The sequence below is a fragment of the Ursus americanus genome, chromosome 5, assembly GCF_024610735.1.
Source record: "Ursus americanus isolate L20-20 chromosome 5, mUrsAme1.1.p, whole genome shotgun sequence".
NCBI lineage: Eukaryota > Metazoa > Chordata > Mammalia > Carnivora > Ursidae > Ursus > Ursus americanus.
In genome coordinates, this window is record NC_142131.1 from 7,650,061 (window position 1) to 7,668,628 (window position 18,568).

At 32.6% G+C, this 18,568-nt stretch overlaps 1 protein-coding gene across 5 annotated transcripts in view; it reads right to left on the reverse strand.

Annotated features, from left to right (window-relative positions):
- Positions 1-18,568, reverse strand: part of LOC123799262 (uncharacterized) — a 1,380,163-nt gene that overhangs the window by 743,713 nt on the left and 617,882 nt on the right. For 4 of the 5 annotated variants that reach the window (XR_015724344.1, XR_015724346.1, XR_015724345.1 and 1 more), the window contains one exon: positions 11,015-11,091. Coding sequence is in view for 1 of the 5 variants with exons in the window: in XM_087861938.1 (XP_087718064.1) it covers positions 11,061-11,091 (31 nt within the window). In the remaining 4 variants the exon portion in view is untranslated. Of the gene's footprint in view, positions 1-6,631; positions 11,092-18,568 lie in introns of those variants that run through there. The other variant, XM_087861938.1, reaches the window with a different exon arrangement.

Consider the following 18,568-nt stretch of genomic DNA (forward strand, 5'->3'; position numbering starts at 1 on the left):
CTTGAAGGCTTCATTCAGTCTCACGGATGTGTCTCATTTATGTGCTGAGGGTGCCCACATTTATGAATTCAATCCAAATCTTTCCCTGAACTCTAGGTCCTTGAGTTCATCTCCATAGTTAGGATATACAATTGAAGCCTTTAGGCAACTCAAACTTAAAAAGTCCAAACTGAAACTGTGGGCTTCCTCCAAGAAAACATGCTCTCCATAACTGTCCTCATCTCAATACAGTGTCAAGAAAGACCTTAGGAATAATTTCTGATTTCTTTCTCTCAAAGCCAATATCTCATCTGTTAGAAAATACTATCGTTTCTAGTCCTATAATAGGGAATCTAGTATCTTCTTGCTACTTCCACAGCTACCAAGCTGGTCCACTTCACTTATGTCTTTCATTTCAATAACTTTACAGATTTTTTCTTCTTTTTTCTGCTTACGCACTTACATCTTTCACAATAATCTCAAAATAGAAACCAAAATTAGCATGGAACAACATAAATTGGATTATAATGCTTCTCTCATCAGAAAACTTTAATGACTTTCTTACTCATGTTAAAAGTCAAAGTCCAACAGATGGTCTACAAAATTATCTAAGACTTTTAACCTTATCTCCTATTGCTCTTCTCCTTTCTCATTACTCACAAAACATGGATTTCCTTATTTTCTTATAGATGCCAGACACACTTTTATCTCATGCTCTCAGCATTTTACGCATGGCTCATACCCTCTTTGCATTCTTTTCTCTCCACTGTAGAATGCAAGCCACATAAGGGCAAGGATTGTCATTTGCTTCATTAACTGCTGTAATCTAGTATCATGTATATTGCCTTTTTCATTATTAGCACTAAATAAATATTAGTGGAATGGGTAGGTCAACTCTTTCTCTGATGATTTAATAAGCTGTGATAATAGGGATGCACTGCAGTATAAGCAGAGGAGAAATGAATCAAGAATCTCTCAGGTTGGGTTCAAGCTCCACCTCAGTCCTTTTGTACTCTCGGTTTAAAAATCATTTAATCTTTCTTAGGCTCAAGGTTCTCATGTGTACAGTATTTTTTTGTTTGTTTGGTTTTGGTTTTCATTTGTGTGTGTGTGCGCACTCAACAATTAAGAAAAAAGGTATGAAATATCATAAATGTATAAATTATTATACACAATAAACTTACCATTATTTCATCCTGGGTCCTATGATTCCTGACTAATGGCAACTATAGATAATATCGTCATAATTACCAAATATCTAAAACTCTATCTAAAATATGAGATAGATTAATCATTCCATCTACTAAAATATGGAAAATTGAGTCTCAGAGTTATTAAGCAACAACTCCAATGCCACAGAACACTAGTGCCACTAGAACACTCAAAGTAGTATTGACCAAATGTTGTCCTAACTACTTGGATCAGATTTCCATTATTGTTAACTATATATCTGAGTCCCAATCTAGACTTGACATTTGGAATCTCTTGAGTTTGAAGCCAAGGGACATACACTTTGAACAAGCACATTATGGCACTTATTCTTATTTAAGAAGAACTGGATTACAGAAAAACAAAACAAAAGCAACACTTTTTGAGCAGCAGAACAGCACAAGGGAAAACAATAATGTTAAAAGAGTTTGTACATAAGAGAAATTAGGTATTATACCTTACTTGTAATTATTAAGTTTCATATGAAGCTTGGGATAATATCTGTCTTTCTTTAGTCAGCCTGTTCCCTAAAAAGGTAAGTTTACCTGATTTGGAGTTCTAGTTGTTAAAATCTGTAAGCTTCTAATTAGTATTCTGTTTACAAATCAGCACTCATGCAATTTAGTCATAGTCACGAAAATTTATAAACTGAGGTAAGATTTCTCTATTACACTATTTTACTGATTCTTACTAGACTTTGTATTATTTCCAAACACTGCAAAGATAGTGTACACTGCTTAAAATAGTGTACGTATCTCTTGTAAGAGGACTTTGAGGACCAGGCGAGTAATGTCATTAAGTATCACAAATATGGTAATTTCCCTTTTTAATATTTATAATCATTCTTTGGAAAAATGTACAATTTTAGAATAAATGCTATTATATTATACACATTTCCCTCTTGGAAATCAAGTCAAATGCAACATCTTATTAATTAAAGCCCTAAAAGTTAAGGCACAGAAAAGTAAAAGAAATATATTTTTTAAAACTGTGTAATATGGTGACCAATAACTGAATGAACTAGAAGACAAATCCTTTCATGTAAAAGTAACAGCTGAAATAAGTTTAGAAGACTGTTCCATGTAGCACTAAAATGTGAACTGTAATAGAACACTCTATGTTTATTTGATCCGTTATTGGCATACTTTCCACTAAGTATTTCATGTTCAAAATCTAATTTTCATGGAATTTTAGCCTCTCAGAAATCCTCAATGCTCTAACTTAAGGCTCATAAGAATCAGAGATTGTGTTTCTAGATCACCATAGAATTTTCATAGTACACACTCAATTATTTTGCATGAAAATTAAAAACAAACAAATGAAAGCACATCTCTATGTTAGAAGAGGAGGATCTGTATAATAGGATCCTTGTATTATCAGAAATGATGCAGTCTCTAATATTGATTCCAGTATCTTCGTATATTAACTATGTTGCAATGTTGTAAAACACAGGAACTAAACAGAATGTTTGATTTTATTCTATTATCTATTCTAAAATACTCAGTTGATATTCATACATGTAGTATGTTGGTATCATTATATAAAGCTAAAAAAGGAAGGCCCTGAAACAGTAAATCAGTGAAGTGGATTATTCTAATATGGGGTGAAAAGGGTATTGTGTTGGGTCACTGGAGGCTGACTTATCCTTGAAAGAACAGTCCAGATCATACTGTGGTGAAAGAGAACCCACAAAAAGAGAGATCTCAGTTGGCAGAGGTGACAGATACTACATATCAAAATTGTTTAGACAAGTGGCATTTGAGGGGATAGCATCTTGAAGAGGAGAAGGCCTCACAGAAAAAGTCCTTGATATTTGTGCACGCTTAGTAGAACATAGCCACTTGGAGGTCAGGAAAATGTGAAAATACGTTAGAGGCAATAGAGAGCTAAGAACTGGAGTTTGGATTTCAAGCCCAGCCAGAATGGAGTGACCCTGGTGAACATCCTGGACCTTTAACTGAAATTCCAGAAAGACCATTAACTGAATAAAAAGCACACCCAAGGGTTGACATTTTCAACACTGAAAAAAGGAGAACCTAAGATAACCTGTCCTGAAAATATTAAATAAAGACTTAAAGGATTCAGGTAATTAACAATAAATTTTTAAGTGTATGGCAGAAGACAATTTAATAATTTTTAGAAAAAAAATAAAAAATCCAGGAATCTATGATATATAATACATAAATTTGGCAAACAAAAAAATTACTAGTTATGGATTTTGGGTGCACTGCATTCCAGCTCTCCATATCCAGCGCTTAGATGGTTACATCTAGGGAGGGACAGAAAGAAGTGGCAGTTGGGTGATTTATTTTGAAAATATCTAAGTATTTTGTCCTCTATACTTATCCCTAACTTTGTGTTCTAGTTGATGATCCTGGCAAAATTAAATATTGGTGTGGATGCATCTGTAATTTCTTTTTTACTTGTTTTCTTATTAATAGCAATCATAAGTTTTTGGGTTTTTTTTCTTTTTAAACATCAGAGCAAGTTTTCAAAATATAAAAATCTTCTCTGCTCATTAATCCTTGGCTAGCTCTGATCAGGTTTACCAACAGTTTGGGCAAGCATATAATTTGGGTGATCCTGTCCTCTGCAGATCGAAACATTCTGCATATCATGCCTTTAAGCTCTGGGCTTTTAGTTGTTTCCTAAGGGAAAAATATAAATAAGTGGTAATTAATTAGAGTTTATAACCCCATTGTAGCACCTTGTATTTTGATGTTATTCTGTTGAAGATTACAAGACTTGGCCTGGATCCCTAGAGGATTGGACAGCCTTAATTTGATTCTCCTTCCAAGCTTGTTAAAAAGTGAGTTATATTGAGAAGAAATTAAAATGTCAAAATCTTTAAAAAATTTTACTAGTTATGTTTATTAGTGAATAGCAGCAGAACCAGAGATGATTCATATATTGGATGTGATGGGCAAAGATCTCAGATAATGTGATTAATACACTAAGTAAAATGGAATAAAATTTGGAAAGAATGAATGAAAAGAAAAATAACTTCAAAATATATTTGGAATCAAAAGAAATAAGAATCTAACCTGTACTCTATAAGTACCAATATATAATTACCTGAAGTTAAGGTCTTGAGGGAAGGGTTCAACAGAAGTGTGTAACTAACAGACGATGGGATTAGTGATTTCAAAAAGAGATCAACAGAGATATTCAAACTGAAACATGGAGAAAAAATAGAAAAAGGGGAAGAACAAAAGATATACAATGAAGAGCTCAAATATTTGTAATATACATAGTTGAGGCAGAAGAGGAGAAAAAAAGAATATTGGAAAAAATATTGAAGAAAAATGACTAGGAATTTTCTAAACCTGATGAAAGATATAAAACCACAAATTCAAGCAATTCAGTGACCATAAAGCTGGAAAACTACAAAGAAAATCACAGACTGATAAAACAAACACAAAACCAAAAGAAATACAGATTGAAAATACTTAAAAGCAGATGAAGGAATAAAAAAGGCAAATTACTTTAAAAATACCATTGAAAGCTGGCTTTTCAACAGAAACTATAAAAGGCAGAATACAATAGAATTACAGGTTTAAGGTATTGAAAGATATAACATGACAATAAAATAGTATTCAAAAGCAAATGCAAAATTAAGATTTTATTAAAAAAAGAGAAAAACTGAATTTGTCTCTAACAGATATGAACCCTAAGAAATACTAGAAGTACTTATTTATGCTAAAGATAAAGCATTCCAGACGAAATCATAAACCTCTAAGAAAGACTGGAAGTTTCCAAAAACAGTAAATAAGTTGATAAATATAATGGATAACAGACACATGAAAAAATGTTCAAAATCATTAGCCATCAGGGAAATTCAAATCAAAACCACACTAAGATACCACCTTACGCCAGTTAGAATGGCAAAAATTGACAAGGCAAGAAACAACAATTGTTGGAGAGGATGTGGAGAAAGGGGAACCCTCTTACACTGTTGGTGGGAATGCAAATTGGTACAGCCACTCTGGAAAACAGTGTGGAGGTCCCTTAAAAAGTTAAAAATTGAGCTACCCTATGATCCAGCCATTGCACTACTGGGTATTTACCCCAAAGAGACAGACGTAGTGAAGAGAAGTGCCATATGCACCCCAATGTTCATAGCAGCATTGTCCACAATAGCTAAATCATGGAAGGAGCCGAGATGCCCTTCAACGGATGACTGGATTAAGAAGTTGTAGTCCATATATACAATGGAATATTACTCAGCTATCAGAAAGAATGATTTCTCAACATTTGCTGCAACATGGACAGCACTGGAGGAGATAATGCTAAGTGAAATAAGTCAAGCAGAGAAAGACAATTATCATATGGTTTCTCTCATCTATGGAACATAAGAACTAGGAAGATCGGTAGGGGAAGAAAGGGATAAAGAAAGGGTGAGTAATCAGAAGGGGGAATGAAGCGTGAGAGACTATGGACTCTGAGAAACAAACTGAGGGCTTCAGAGGGGTGGGGGTGGGGAAATGGGATAGGCTGGTGATGGGTAGTAAGGAGGGCATGTATTGCATGGTGCACTGGGTGTTATATGCAACTAATGAATCATCGAACTTTACATCAGAAACCAGGGATGTACTGTATGGTGACTAACATAATAAAAAATATTTTAAAAAAGTTAATAAATATAATGAATATTGACGTCTTAAAGTAACAATAAGAATTTATTGTGGAATTTATAACATATATAATAGTAAAACATAAGATAAGAATAGAATAAATGGTACATAAAAGGTAAATGGAGCCTACCTGTGGGACCATTTGGGAAGTGGCTCATGTATTGTTTTAATGTAAATTTTAACAAATTAAAAGAATGTGTATTGTAATAATCACTAATACAAACTGAATAGAAAATATGAATAATTTTATATCTGTAAGAGAAATTTAATCCACATATAAACAATTAATGGAACAACAGAAGTAAGCACAAACAAAAGCTAAAAGATGATAAAATGGTAAAGTAATTTCAAAACTGATTAAATAAAAGAAGAAAAAAGTCTGACTAAACAAAGAACAGATGGGACAAATACAAAACAGGAGCAATATGGTAGACTTAAACCCAACTCAATTACCAATTACATTAAAATTAAATGATATTAAAACTCCTAGTAAAAAACAAAGATCACCAGATTAATTAAAATATAATCACACACACACACACACACACACACACACACACACAGAGTCCACTCTAAATATGAGAACACAATAAAGCTGAAAGCAAATGGATGGAGAAATATTTACCATATGAACACTGGAAATCAAAGTGGATGCTACTAATATCAGATAAAATAATCCTTAAAACAAGAAGTCATTGGATATAAAGAGAATATTCTAAAGTGATAAATGGCTTAATTCGACAGAGACAAACAAATCCAATTTTGATATGCACCAGAACATACGGTTTAAAAACAGAACTCAGAGAGAGAGAGAGAGTAGGGAGAGAGAGAGAGAGAGCAATCAACCATTCTGTCTGAAGATTTTAACAAACAATTACTTCTCAGTACCAGAGACGATGAAAATTAAACATATTGGTAGAAAGATTTTTACAATATAATTTAATTATTCTGATAGATATTTATAGAACTTTATGCCAATATGCCAAAGAAGAAAAAGATTCTTCTAAAGTCACATAGAACATTTACAAAAGTAGATCTTAACTTAAGCCATAAAGAAACTCTAAGTAGTTAAAAATAAAATCGTACAGTGTAGCACACAGTAGAATAACTACTATATCTTTTTGCAGGTGTTGGGAAATTAAGGGCCCCCTCCCCATCCAAAAAACACAATAGAAATCAAGGAATCTTTTGAGCTGAACGACATGAGAATACAACATATCAAAACTTATGTACCAAATTTATAGCTTAAAAAGCACATATTACCAAGAAAAGGCTAAAAGTAAATTATCTAAGCTTCCAACTCAATCAGTGAGAAAAAGAACAGTAAATTAAAGCTTAGGTATAAAAGAGGAAAGAAAAATAATTTAAATGAGGAACTATCAAAGAACAAAAACAGACCTACAATAGAAAAAAAGTTAGTAGAGCCAAATGGTAGATCTTCAAAACTAATTATAAAATTGATAAACACCTAACAGAAGAGATTAAGTGAGAATATACCAATATCGGTATCAAGAGTGGAAATACGGACATCACAACTATAAATAGTAAAAATACAGTGACAGGTAATTACACATAACTTTACATCAATAGCTTAGAATTTTTAATAAAATAGGCAAATTTCTTAGAAATTCAATTTACTGACACTAATACAAACTGAATAGAAAATATGAATAATTTTATATCTGTAAGAGAAATTTAATCCACATATAAAATCCTTGTGAGAAAGAAAATAACTGGGTCAGATAGTTCCACTGATGCATTCCTCAAAATATTTAAGGGAAAAATAATATCAAATGTTCCAAAAAATCTCCCATAGAATAGAAAAATAAGCAACACTTTCTATCTCATTTTATGTAACCAGCATAAAGCTGATAACATAACCTTACAAGGACATTAGAAAGAAAATCAGGGAAAAGATATTCCTATGAATATTGACACGAAAATTCTAAAATCACAGCAAATCTAATCCAGTTGATGTATCAAATGGTAAATACATGATAATAAAGTGGGATTAGTTTATGGAAAATCGTTCCTTATGATTTATCATATTAACAGAATAAAGGACAAAACCAAAAGAGCTAAAAAATCCCAGTACCATTTCATGGTTAAAAATTTTATTCTCATGAAACTGGGCATAGCAAATAACTTTTTAAAACTATAACTAAGAGACTCTACCAAATATACCTGTCTCTAATATTACACCGAAAGATAAAATGTTGACTGCTTTCTCACCAATTAGATACACTGTTAAAATTAAGACAAAGATTAGATAAAAAATTAGATACACTGTAATACTAGTATTCAAATTGTATTGAACATTTTAGCTTTTAAAATCAGGTAAGGAAAAAAAAACAATAATTATGGTTGGAAAAAAGAAACTACTTTAGTTTTACTTTAGATGACATAAATTTTACCGAGAATAAAAAATAATCTATAAGATATTGATGATAATAAGTAAATTTAGGAAGGTCCCCAAATATAAGGTCAATGTGAAGAACCATATAGATATAACACACATACATACAAAAAAATCATATATTCACACACATATACACACATAAGAAGCAAGAAAAAATGAAAATAGCAGTTACACTTATCTACAAAAATATCAATTATCGAATATCTGGAAATTACATAATGAAAATAAGCAAGACCTAGAAATTGGAAAATACAGAGAATTACTGAGAAAAACTCAATAACTAGATCAATGTACATCAAAACTACATTAGTGGATTAAATCACTGAGTCTATTTATAATGTCCATTCTGTCCAAACTGATATATAGTTTCAAAACAATCCTAGACACAGTTTTTTAATCTACAAGGAAATAATAAAATCTACAAGGAAATGTAAAGGATCTAGAATAACCAAAGTGATACTGAAAAATAAGAGCAAATAGGTGAAGGGCTTTTAGTATCATAGTTCAAGACATCAAGACATTTCCACCATTATTTCCCACATATATATGTGTGTGTGTGTGTGTGTGTGTGTGTGTGTGTGTGTGTGTGTGTATGGAAGTGATCTAAATAAATTATATGGAAGAAAATAAACCTTATCTCCTCCTTTATATCATAACACAAAAAGTAGTTATAGTTTAAAAGCCAAATTAAAGCAAAACAATCATTCTTCTAGAATATAACACTGGTGACTTCATGGTTTGATAAAGGTAAAGGTTGGTGATACAGAACCCTAAAATCAATAACCATAATATAAAACACTGCTGAAATTTACTAAAGGAATTTATTAAACTTAAATACTTCTCTGTTAACTAAGAGTACGGTGACTAACTGTCCTAGGGGTTCCCAGCAGGTGGAATTTTAGTGCTGAACCAGGACACTAGTCTCTAAGCAAACTAGGATTGATGACCATCCTACCTGCAGACAGAATAATTATATCTGTGACTGTTTCAGCAAAAAGAATAGGACGGAAATGATGTTGTGTGACTTCCAAAGCTAGCTCATAAAAGGTGATTCAGCTTCTGACTTGATCATATGAGCACTAACACTGGAGCTTTGAGCTGTCATGTAGACCGTCTAACTATCCCGGAAACTGCATAAAAAAAGAGATGTCAAGCAAAGCCCCTAGCTTCTCCAATCACCAGCTTTTCCAGCTCCACTCACCACCTAACTACAATTTTAAAAGAGACCTGAAGCCAGACTATGCTGCTAGTACATTCCCAAATTCCTAACCCCAAGAAACTGAGAAGTAACGAAACAATTATTATCGCTTTAAGCCTTTAAGTTTTGGAGACAATTTTTATGTGGTGATAGTAAATGGAACAGCAACCCATTTAAAAAAAAAATTCAAACAAATTTTCCAACTATTATTATCACATTCAATCCTCATTTTTGTCCACATGACATATTAAACGAAAAACTTAAGAAAAATAGCATAATATGATACCATATGTATGTACGTAAGTATGATGTGCATGACTAAATAAAATTTCAATGGAATCTCTCACCAACAAAATTTTTACTCTATATATGCATATATTGTTTAATAAAATATATTTATGTATACTATTTGCATTATTTTTAAATGAACTTATTTTTAATAGGAAAATCTGTTGAGGCCAACGACAACATGAAGGTTAAATATGGCACTTACAGTTATAGGGAAGGCTTTACAAGGAAAAGCTAAAATAAAAATTCCCTCTTAAAGATGTTTTCTTGCTTATATCATGGAAGTAAAATAATGAATAAGATATATTGCAATTTATCATAGAATATTCCTTTGCTTATAATCAGTATAAATTAACTAGTTCACATGATTAAGCTAAGCAATAATTTAGGCAATCATAAATAATTTATTTCCCTAATATTTTCATTGATTTGCAGTTCATAAATACAAGAACTAAACATTAAAACATTAGTTATTTAGTGAAGATCTATTTTCTTTAAAAATGATGAACAGTCTTAAAACTAAAGAAACATTATAGTAGAAAGCAAAAATGCAGTATATAGTGGATTTCGAAGTGCATACCCCCAAGATTCTTTGCCATAAATATTAAGTGTAATAATTTGTGTGATTTATTATCGGTTTCACATTTGATGCATTGATACCAATACTAGCATTGTTTTAAAAACATTTAAACTTTATGAAAATTCTTAAAGCATAATTTACATAGCCTTTCAATAAAATGTCTATGTTTCTTCAGAAACAAAACAGAGGGATATTGCCTCCACATGTTAACTAAATTCTGGATATTGTCTTCATCATGGCCTTTCGCTTTTCTGTAAGGACTACAGCAGGGGCAGCTGGGGTAAGAGAGGCTTGTATAGAAATAGGAGGTAATCCAACAATAGTTCCTCTGCTACACAAAGACTATTTTTGTAGGAAGAGAAGACCTGAGCTACCCAGAAGGAAACATACTAAATACAGTTTTAGAAATATGAAACTTTGCAAGCCTTTTGGGTATGCATCAAAAATAAATGAGACCAGCTGTCAACATTAGTCATGGTTTCATCTTCTCCTCTTTGTACAATTTCCCACATTGTACAAATTGAGATAGAAAACAATAAACTACCACTTTAAGTATTTTATGCTCATCTAAGTATTTTAATTATTTTATATCTAATGTGCAATATCTAAGCCCCCCCCTTAAACAAGATCATAGATGTTTAGGCAAAATCTCATAATAATTATACTTCCTAGGCGCAAGTAATTATAAGTTTCAACATTGAACTCACTGTTTCCCTCTCTCCTTTATTCTTTCTCTTTCATTCATTGGTGAAGTTAACTCAAATAACCTGGACTTCCATTGTACCTAGAAGAACAGAGAGGAAATTACTTACTCACTGCACAGAAATCATTACCGAATAGAAAACATAATTCTTTTTATTATCACAAAGCTATTTAAAAAGCAAATAAATAAACAGTGTATTATTGTGTGAACATTTCCTTTATATGCACACACATATTTGTTTTGTTAATAAATAAGTATTCTATTACTTTGTTGATTAATAGATTTTAAAACAAAGTTCTGGAAAAATACTTTGTCATAATGGTCAAGGTAGTTCTCCAAGGAATATAAATTTTATTAGTTATTAGTAGAAATATACTTAAGAATGTCATTCAGGGCAATTACCTTAAAACTACTTACCACCAAAATCAACTTATATTCTACTAATAAGAAAAAAAAGCTCTTTGTTACACTTTCGGCTTTATAACAGAAACTGAAAACATGGAGACTCAAATAAAAATGATAGCCCTCTCTTTTATTTTTGAGTGTGACTCACCTTCATCCAACTGAAACTTTCTCATTCCTAATTTCAGTTTTAGTTCCCATGCTCATTTTCTTATCTTTTATAAAGCATTATACAAAGTCTCAGAGCTACTAGGACTCAGGACTAGTTTCTAAGACAGGCTTTGCTTGTAAGAAACAGCTGTCAGAAGTGACAGGATACAATTGTTAAAACATCTAAAATAAAGGCTAAATAAATGTCTACATGTAAAGTGGTATTTTTCTTCTATGTCTAAACAAAGCATTTTCTCTCCATTCATGTTGCTTGCTAGACTTAATATGTCACTTGTCTCATTCTTATTAAAATGAATTATCAGTGCAATGCTGCACACGATCAGTGAAATCCAAAGGAAATTACCTATACTACTACTTCTAGACACAGTGCAGAACCACTTCATGATCTTAGTGTTGCTAAAACAAAAAACAAAAAACAAACAAAAAAAAAATGGTGATCATTTTACTGGCTGAACATATTATATTGAATTTTATTTGGTGGGAGGGAGTGTACAACTATACCTTTTCAATGGGTTTTGACTCACAGTATTTAATTCAAATCTAGGGATTTAACACATAAATTATAAAGTTTATAGATCTCAGTTTGAGAGTTAACATGGGAGCATAAGACCTAAATATAATTCAAGAGAGGTGTTGGTAAATAGGAAAAAATAAAAATAAAAATAAAATTTGGGGACAGAACAGGATAAACTAAAGGAACTCAATGGGAACCTCTGGCACTATTGTCAAGTAATCTAAAACAGGAGACAAAATGGTGTGAGGGAAAAAAAAAAGAAATGCCAAAATAACATAAGAATCAGATGCAATTTTCTGCCTTGGAGCCTAGGCTTTAGGAGATCAGGTCCTTGAGAAACAGGAAGACGATTACAGACATTTCAGAATCATCATCAAATTAAAATGATAGGCAGAAGGACAGACTCATCCATAGTTAGATACCAGAGAAAAGTGACTGTTTTCTGGGGAACACAGTTTCCACAGCAAAGAGTTAACACCAGTGGTGTACAAGGAATATCTAGGGCTGGAGATGATGACGCCCTCCATTTGCAATGGTGGGTGGTTACTAATCCACACGTCAAGGTCTTCTTGGGCTGGAGCAATGGTTTGCTATGCTTAGGAAATGTAGGAGCTGGATGGAGTAACTTCAATGATAAGGGGTCTTTGAGAAATTGGATGAGAAGTTCTCAATACTAGTAAATAATCTATTAGTAAATAATCTATTCATTATCGTGGATCATATCTATACTCCCAGACTGACAAAGTTTGAAGAGATAACCGCTACTAAAGAAACAGCCACATCCCAAGTTTAATCGTCTCTATTTTGGTAAAATTTCTATCCACAAGCTGAATACAAGATATGAATTATCTTGCTCCATTCCACACATGTATAACTCAATATCATCAGTATCACTTTATCCAGTTTTTCAAGCTTCCAAAACAAAATTCTGTTTATACAAGTGAATTAGAAAGTAATATATAAATTATTTACTATTTTGTAGATGACCCAGAGGAAAATAGTTTCGTCATACATACAGAACAAACACTTTAATCAAGCCCACAAATCCTTTATCACCACTGTCACCTCAAACTTTTCTATTCTCTACCCATCCTTCCCTTACACAGTGCTCTGCCTTACACTCCTCCCTGTTATTAACAAGTCCCTTTTTTCTTCTCCAAGGCTCCATTTCACCTGCCACTATGGTTACCGCAGTCTCTTGGAGTTTCTCCCACTGCAAAGGAATTCTCATATGATTGGTAAAAACACAAAACATTCTCCATATATTTCACATGAAAGTTTTTTTCAATGATTATGGTATAATATAATGAAAATATTTAATTTTGCCCATGTCAGAAACGGTTATTTTTACTTCAATAAAACAATGACAATGAGGTATATATCATATATTCAGATACAAAGACTTTGGTGTAGCATACCAGTACAGTCTGAAAAAGCCCACCATGAATGATGAACACATTTTGATAATGGCACATATTGCACTGGAATTATATGAGTATACTCTCTAAAGCTGCCCCATGGTGTACTATTTAATAAAACTAATTTAAAAGAGAACTTCCACTCACATTTTTTTGAAACCTGGATTTCCACACAGAATAGTACATTAAATTGGAACATACCTATAGCTAAGTATATAAAAGGTGGGAACAATGGAAAAAGTACAGAGAAGAGGCTCCTCTTTCTGGGATCACATCCTGGTGCTTTTGCCCCCTGCACCTTCCTACAATATTCCACCTACCATATGAATCTGAGCTTATGATGTTTGTTCTTTAAAAGCTTTCTATGAACAGCTCTTCCTTTTCGTCTTTCATGATAGGACCTTTTACAACCTTTCCAGGAACAGCTAAATAAATGAAAAGTTTTTCATTTCTTCTTTGGTCTGCAAAAATAGCTTTTGTTGATGATGAAAAGTGCCACCTCCCAAATTTCTCATTTTTCCATGAAGCAAAAGGTTTACTTTCTGAAGGTTTCACAAGTACTATGAATCACTATATTTATCTTTCTTCTGGATGTAGAAAAATGGGTGGCAATTTAAACTCAGGCCTTGCAAATTTCTCAAAATATGGCACCATGACCATGTCTAGATTTACTTACTTGATCAAGACTCTAATTTTATTTTTATCAAAAAAGCGCTCTTAATTGCAGTTATAGTTGTATATATTTTCTTGTCAAAAGAAACAGAAGCTACAGTTTAGCAAATCATTCATAGCTAGGCTCTGGATATGAAAAAACTAATAGTGCAACTTAAAAAAAAGATACTTGTGAAACATGCTAATTATACCTCCAATTTATTGGAATACTATCTTTTATGTTTAATACAATCGATGTTCAATAATGCATTTCCAACTAGTGATATCATTATACATAACCATGAGGGTTTTCAAGTAGATATTTCCTTTTATAGTATCAGGAAAATACCACAAAATAGGTTTGCATCCCAATAATTTATTGCAATTTCACTGATATACTTGCAATTTTCTCAAATGTTATTGGAGGTACAGTTTAAAAAGAGGGAAAACAATATATAAATGAGACTTTTTATTTTGACACTATAAAAATAAAACTTTGTGAAGTACTTAATATTATTGCCATTCATTATTAGTTCTTAATATATACCTTCAAAATGATAGGCTGTTGTTTAAGCAATTGAAATTATTGCTTGTTTGTAATAAGTCCTGTACTCATGGAAAAAAGTTTATAATTTTTGTAAAGTGTGGATATGTTCATAAATCCATTTATAATGGATGTTTTAACATCAGTGTTAAATAAGTATTTTTAAAATCCATTCTATGCACAAATATGTGTGCCCTCATAAGTAAGAATAATTAGCACATTAATTCACTACATTGTTTATACTTCAATTATAAAGGCAAATAAAAAGCTGTTCTTGTTCTGCTTGAATAGATTTGCAGTCTCTGCAAGTGTTGTTTGACCTTAGTTTCCTTTTAGAAATTGAGGATATTTAAAACAAAAACGTTCTGAAAGGCAATCATAAATTCAATTCATTAAGTGACTAAGTGAAGAAATGATACAATAGATAAATTATAAAAAAAAGTTAGTGTAAGCCAAGAATCTGGATATTTGACCACAGATGTACGGTAGTGGAAATGAGCCACTGTAGTTTGCATACATACAAGCACATGGGCCAATTGTGCATACAAATGAATTAAAATTCGTGGTCACACAATTGTTGCTCAACATTAGACTACATCTACTGTGTTATTCATTTTAAAAAACGATTTTTAAATTAAAGTTATTGTATAAAAAATGGTTTATTCATAAATTCATGAATTTAATAACAAATTTCACTTTCTTTACTATCCTACTTACTAAAACAGTTTTGCCCTCAGGGTCTACTTGAAGAGTGAACATCCATATTTGTTTTAATTCACTATCTTGGGAAAGGTGTCAGGCTCTAGTATTTTAAGGCAAATTAAAATAGGTACTGATTGTAATATGGTATCCCAATGGAACCAGGCATTACAATTTCAGGCTTTCAGGCCTTTCTCAAACACACACCCACACATGCGCATACACACACATACATACCCAAATTAATTTTGTATGATTTTCAGTTCTAGTTAGAGCCTTTGTCCCAAGGGCTTGTTAATCTTGTGTCCCATTCCTGCCCTGTTACAATTTAAAGATTGTCAAAAGAAGGATAAATTTCATGCCATTTTCTGTTCTCATTACAATCTTCAGATTGTTATGAGAACGGATTAATTTTGCTCAATTTTCTGCCCTCGTTACAGACTGTTATGAGAATGGATTAATTTTATGACATTTTCTTCTTTCATTATAATCTTTGTTATGGGAATGAGAATATGTAATGAGAATGAGAGCATATCAAGCATTAAAAGGTCTGTGAGAGCTCATGACAAAGATTGTAACAAGAAGAGAAAACGGCACCCAATCCATTCTTGTGACAATTTTAAGATTGCCAAGCGAACCCAGAGTGACACTGCATTTATCCACTCTGAAGACAAAGATTGTTGAGAAAATGGGAATGAGAGCAAAATTAATCAGTTTTCCTGACAATCCTGAGACTGTACTTAAGCTTACAGTATTTTCCTGTGATACAGTACTTACTTGAAAACGTGTGCATTGCATGTAAAAGTTACTGATTAGAAAATGTCATTTTCATATTTTACTTTTTCTATTTTTTCTTTCAATTTCTTTCCTCACTCTCTCATTCCTTCTTTCCTCCCTTTCCTCCCATTCACCTCCCTCCTTCCGTCCTTCCCTCCTCTTTCTTTCCTAACTTTGATGCATATCATGACCTACATTTTTAGAATTATTTAATTTAAATGGAAGTTAATATCACCTCAAATGTCAATACAAAAAGAAAATAACACCAAAAAAGCCACATTAAGAAGCAGAATCTCGACCAGCGATTGTTTTTATGATTGCAAATAATTTATTTGAATCAGTTGTCTCCACGTGCCCAGAAGAAAAAAAAATGTTTTTGCAGAAGTTACTTGAGTAGTCAACATAATGAAACTATCCTAGGTCTGCAAACACCTACTATTTATTTGTTAATAAATAAGTCACTGCCTTGTAGTACGCTCTCATACACTTGAGCAGATATATCTACTACTATATCTGAATAACCTCAATGTTTCCATTTTATGAGAAACAATCCAGTAGTTCCAATGTATTTTTGTCTCCTCTTTATCCTATTAATAAGCCCCAGTTAAATATTTCTTTTAAAATGTCTTCATTATTTATAAAATACCCTCATTTGAAAATACCTATTATTTGAAAAAACTGCCAATATCCCTGGGTATGTATATAAACACACACACACACGCACACACACACTTGAGTATGTTTATATATATGTATTGAGTATGTGTATATATCGGCTACGTGTACATATGTATATGCCTATACATATGTCTATACATATCTACATATATTCATATAAATACATACGTGTGTGTGTATGATGTTGCAGCATCTTTCTCAACAGTATATATTAGATAGATGATACTGTGAAAAAATTTGTTAGTTTGGCATAATCAAATCAATACCACAAATGATGCCGGTAGTACTACTGAATACCTTTTTAACAGTAGATAAAATATTCAAGAATATCACACAATTTACTTTGTCACTATTTCAGGATTGTACACAGATTTTGATACAAGTGTTTAATGACTTTTCTATTAAACCCAAGAGGTAAAGTTCTTACTGAATCCTGAGATCATTTTTCCTGAGATCATTAAGCTCTGTTTTTTATTTCAAACCATTCTGTTCATCCTCATATATGGCAAACATTGCTAGAAACTAACATATACCGAGCAGGTAAAAAAAATAAGTGTTTTGCATTGATCAAAATTTGATATCATATCCATGAAAAGTTCTTGACCACAGGCTAAAATGACTTCTTAAATACGTTTTTGTTAAATGAGTCTTATTTTTAGTATTAGTGCAACCTTAATGATTTCAATTATCAACTCACTCCATTCATTTACTTTTCTCACAGCACAAAATCTTTAGTCTTTTTCTTCTCTAGTTGGGACTTTGTTTGCAAATTTCATGCATATTTATATTTGTGCGCATATGTAACATCATTATAAGCAATATTCTCTAGAATATTAAGCTGAGACCAAACTCATGGGGCAGTGACAACTGGGAAGGCCTGGAGACTAAGTATGCCAGCAAGTGAAGGTCAAGCTGACCCAGAAGTGCAAGGAGTGTTGGGGGCCAAATGTGCTGAGAAGAAGGTGATCTAAGGCCCCATGAACCTGGGAATCTGAAAGCTGGACTGAACCACTAGTGTGGGCACTTTCTAGACACAGACAGCAGGCCCCTCAGAGGTATTTATGGTACAAACCATGTGAGCCCAGATGGCTGGGCCAGGCACATCTCATGTGTACATAATTAGAACCACAGAGAAAATTCCATTTCAGAGGTGGTCCATCTTTCTTGCTCGACTTTCCCTCATTAAATAAAAAAATACTTTATTGACATTAGCTCACATTTTAGCAGATGTTTCCACATAGCTAATATTCCACTGATTGGCTCTGGCCTTTACTTCTTCTACAGAAACCTTCCTTTTATCTCCTAAATCTGATTCTTTATGAACCAGCAGAAATGGAACATTCTCATCTTCCTTTACTCTTAAAATCTGATCCCTAAAGTCAGCTGTGGCTGCAAAGTAACAGAAGACACATAAGAAACCCTCCCCAATCTGGTAGTAGTTGTCTCTAAGTGCAGCCTCATCCTCCTGCCCAGCTGATATAAGTTTAAATACAACAGTATCAATGCACTGCAAAAGAGTGTGAGAAATTAAACACACACACACACACACAAAACACCTCAGTTTTTGTGTGGTGGAATCCCTGAAACCAGTTAATTATGGAGGTGGTTTGAGGTGAAGTGGTAATGGTATCTGATTGGAAGGAGGAGCATTCATGGTATATGTACCGTGGGAAATCTGTACTAGCTCCATTCAAAACCATGCGT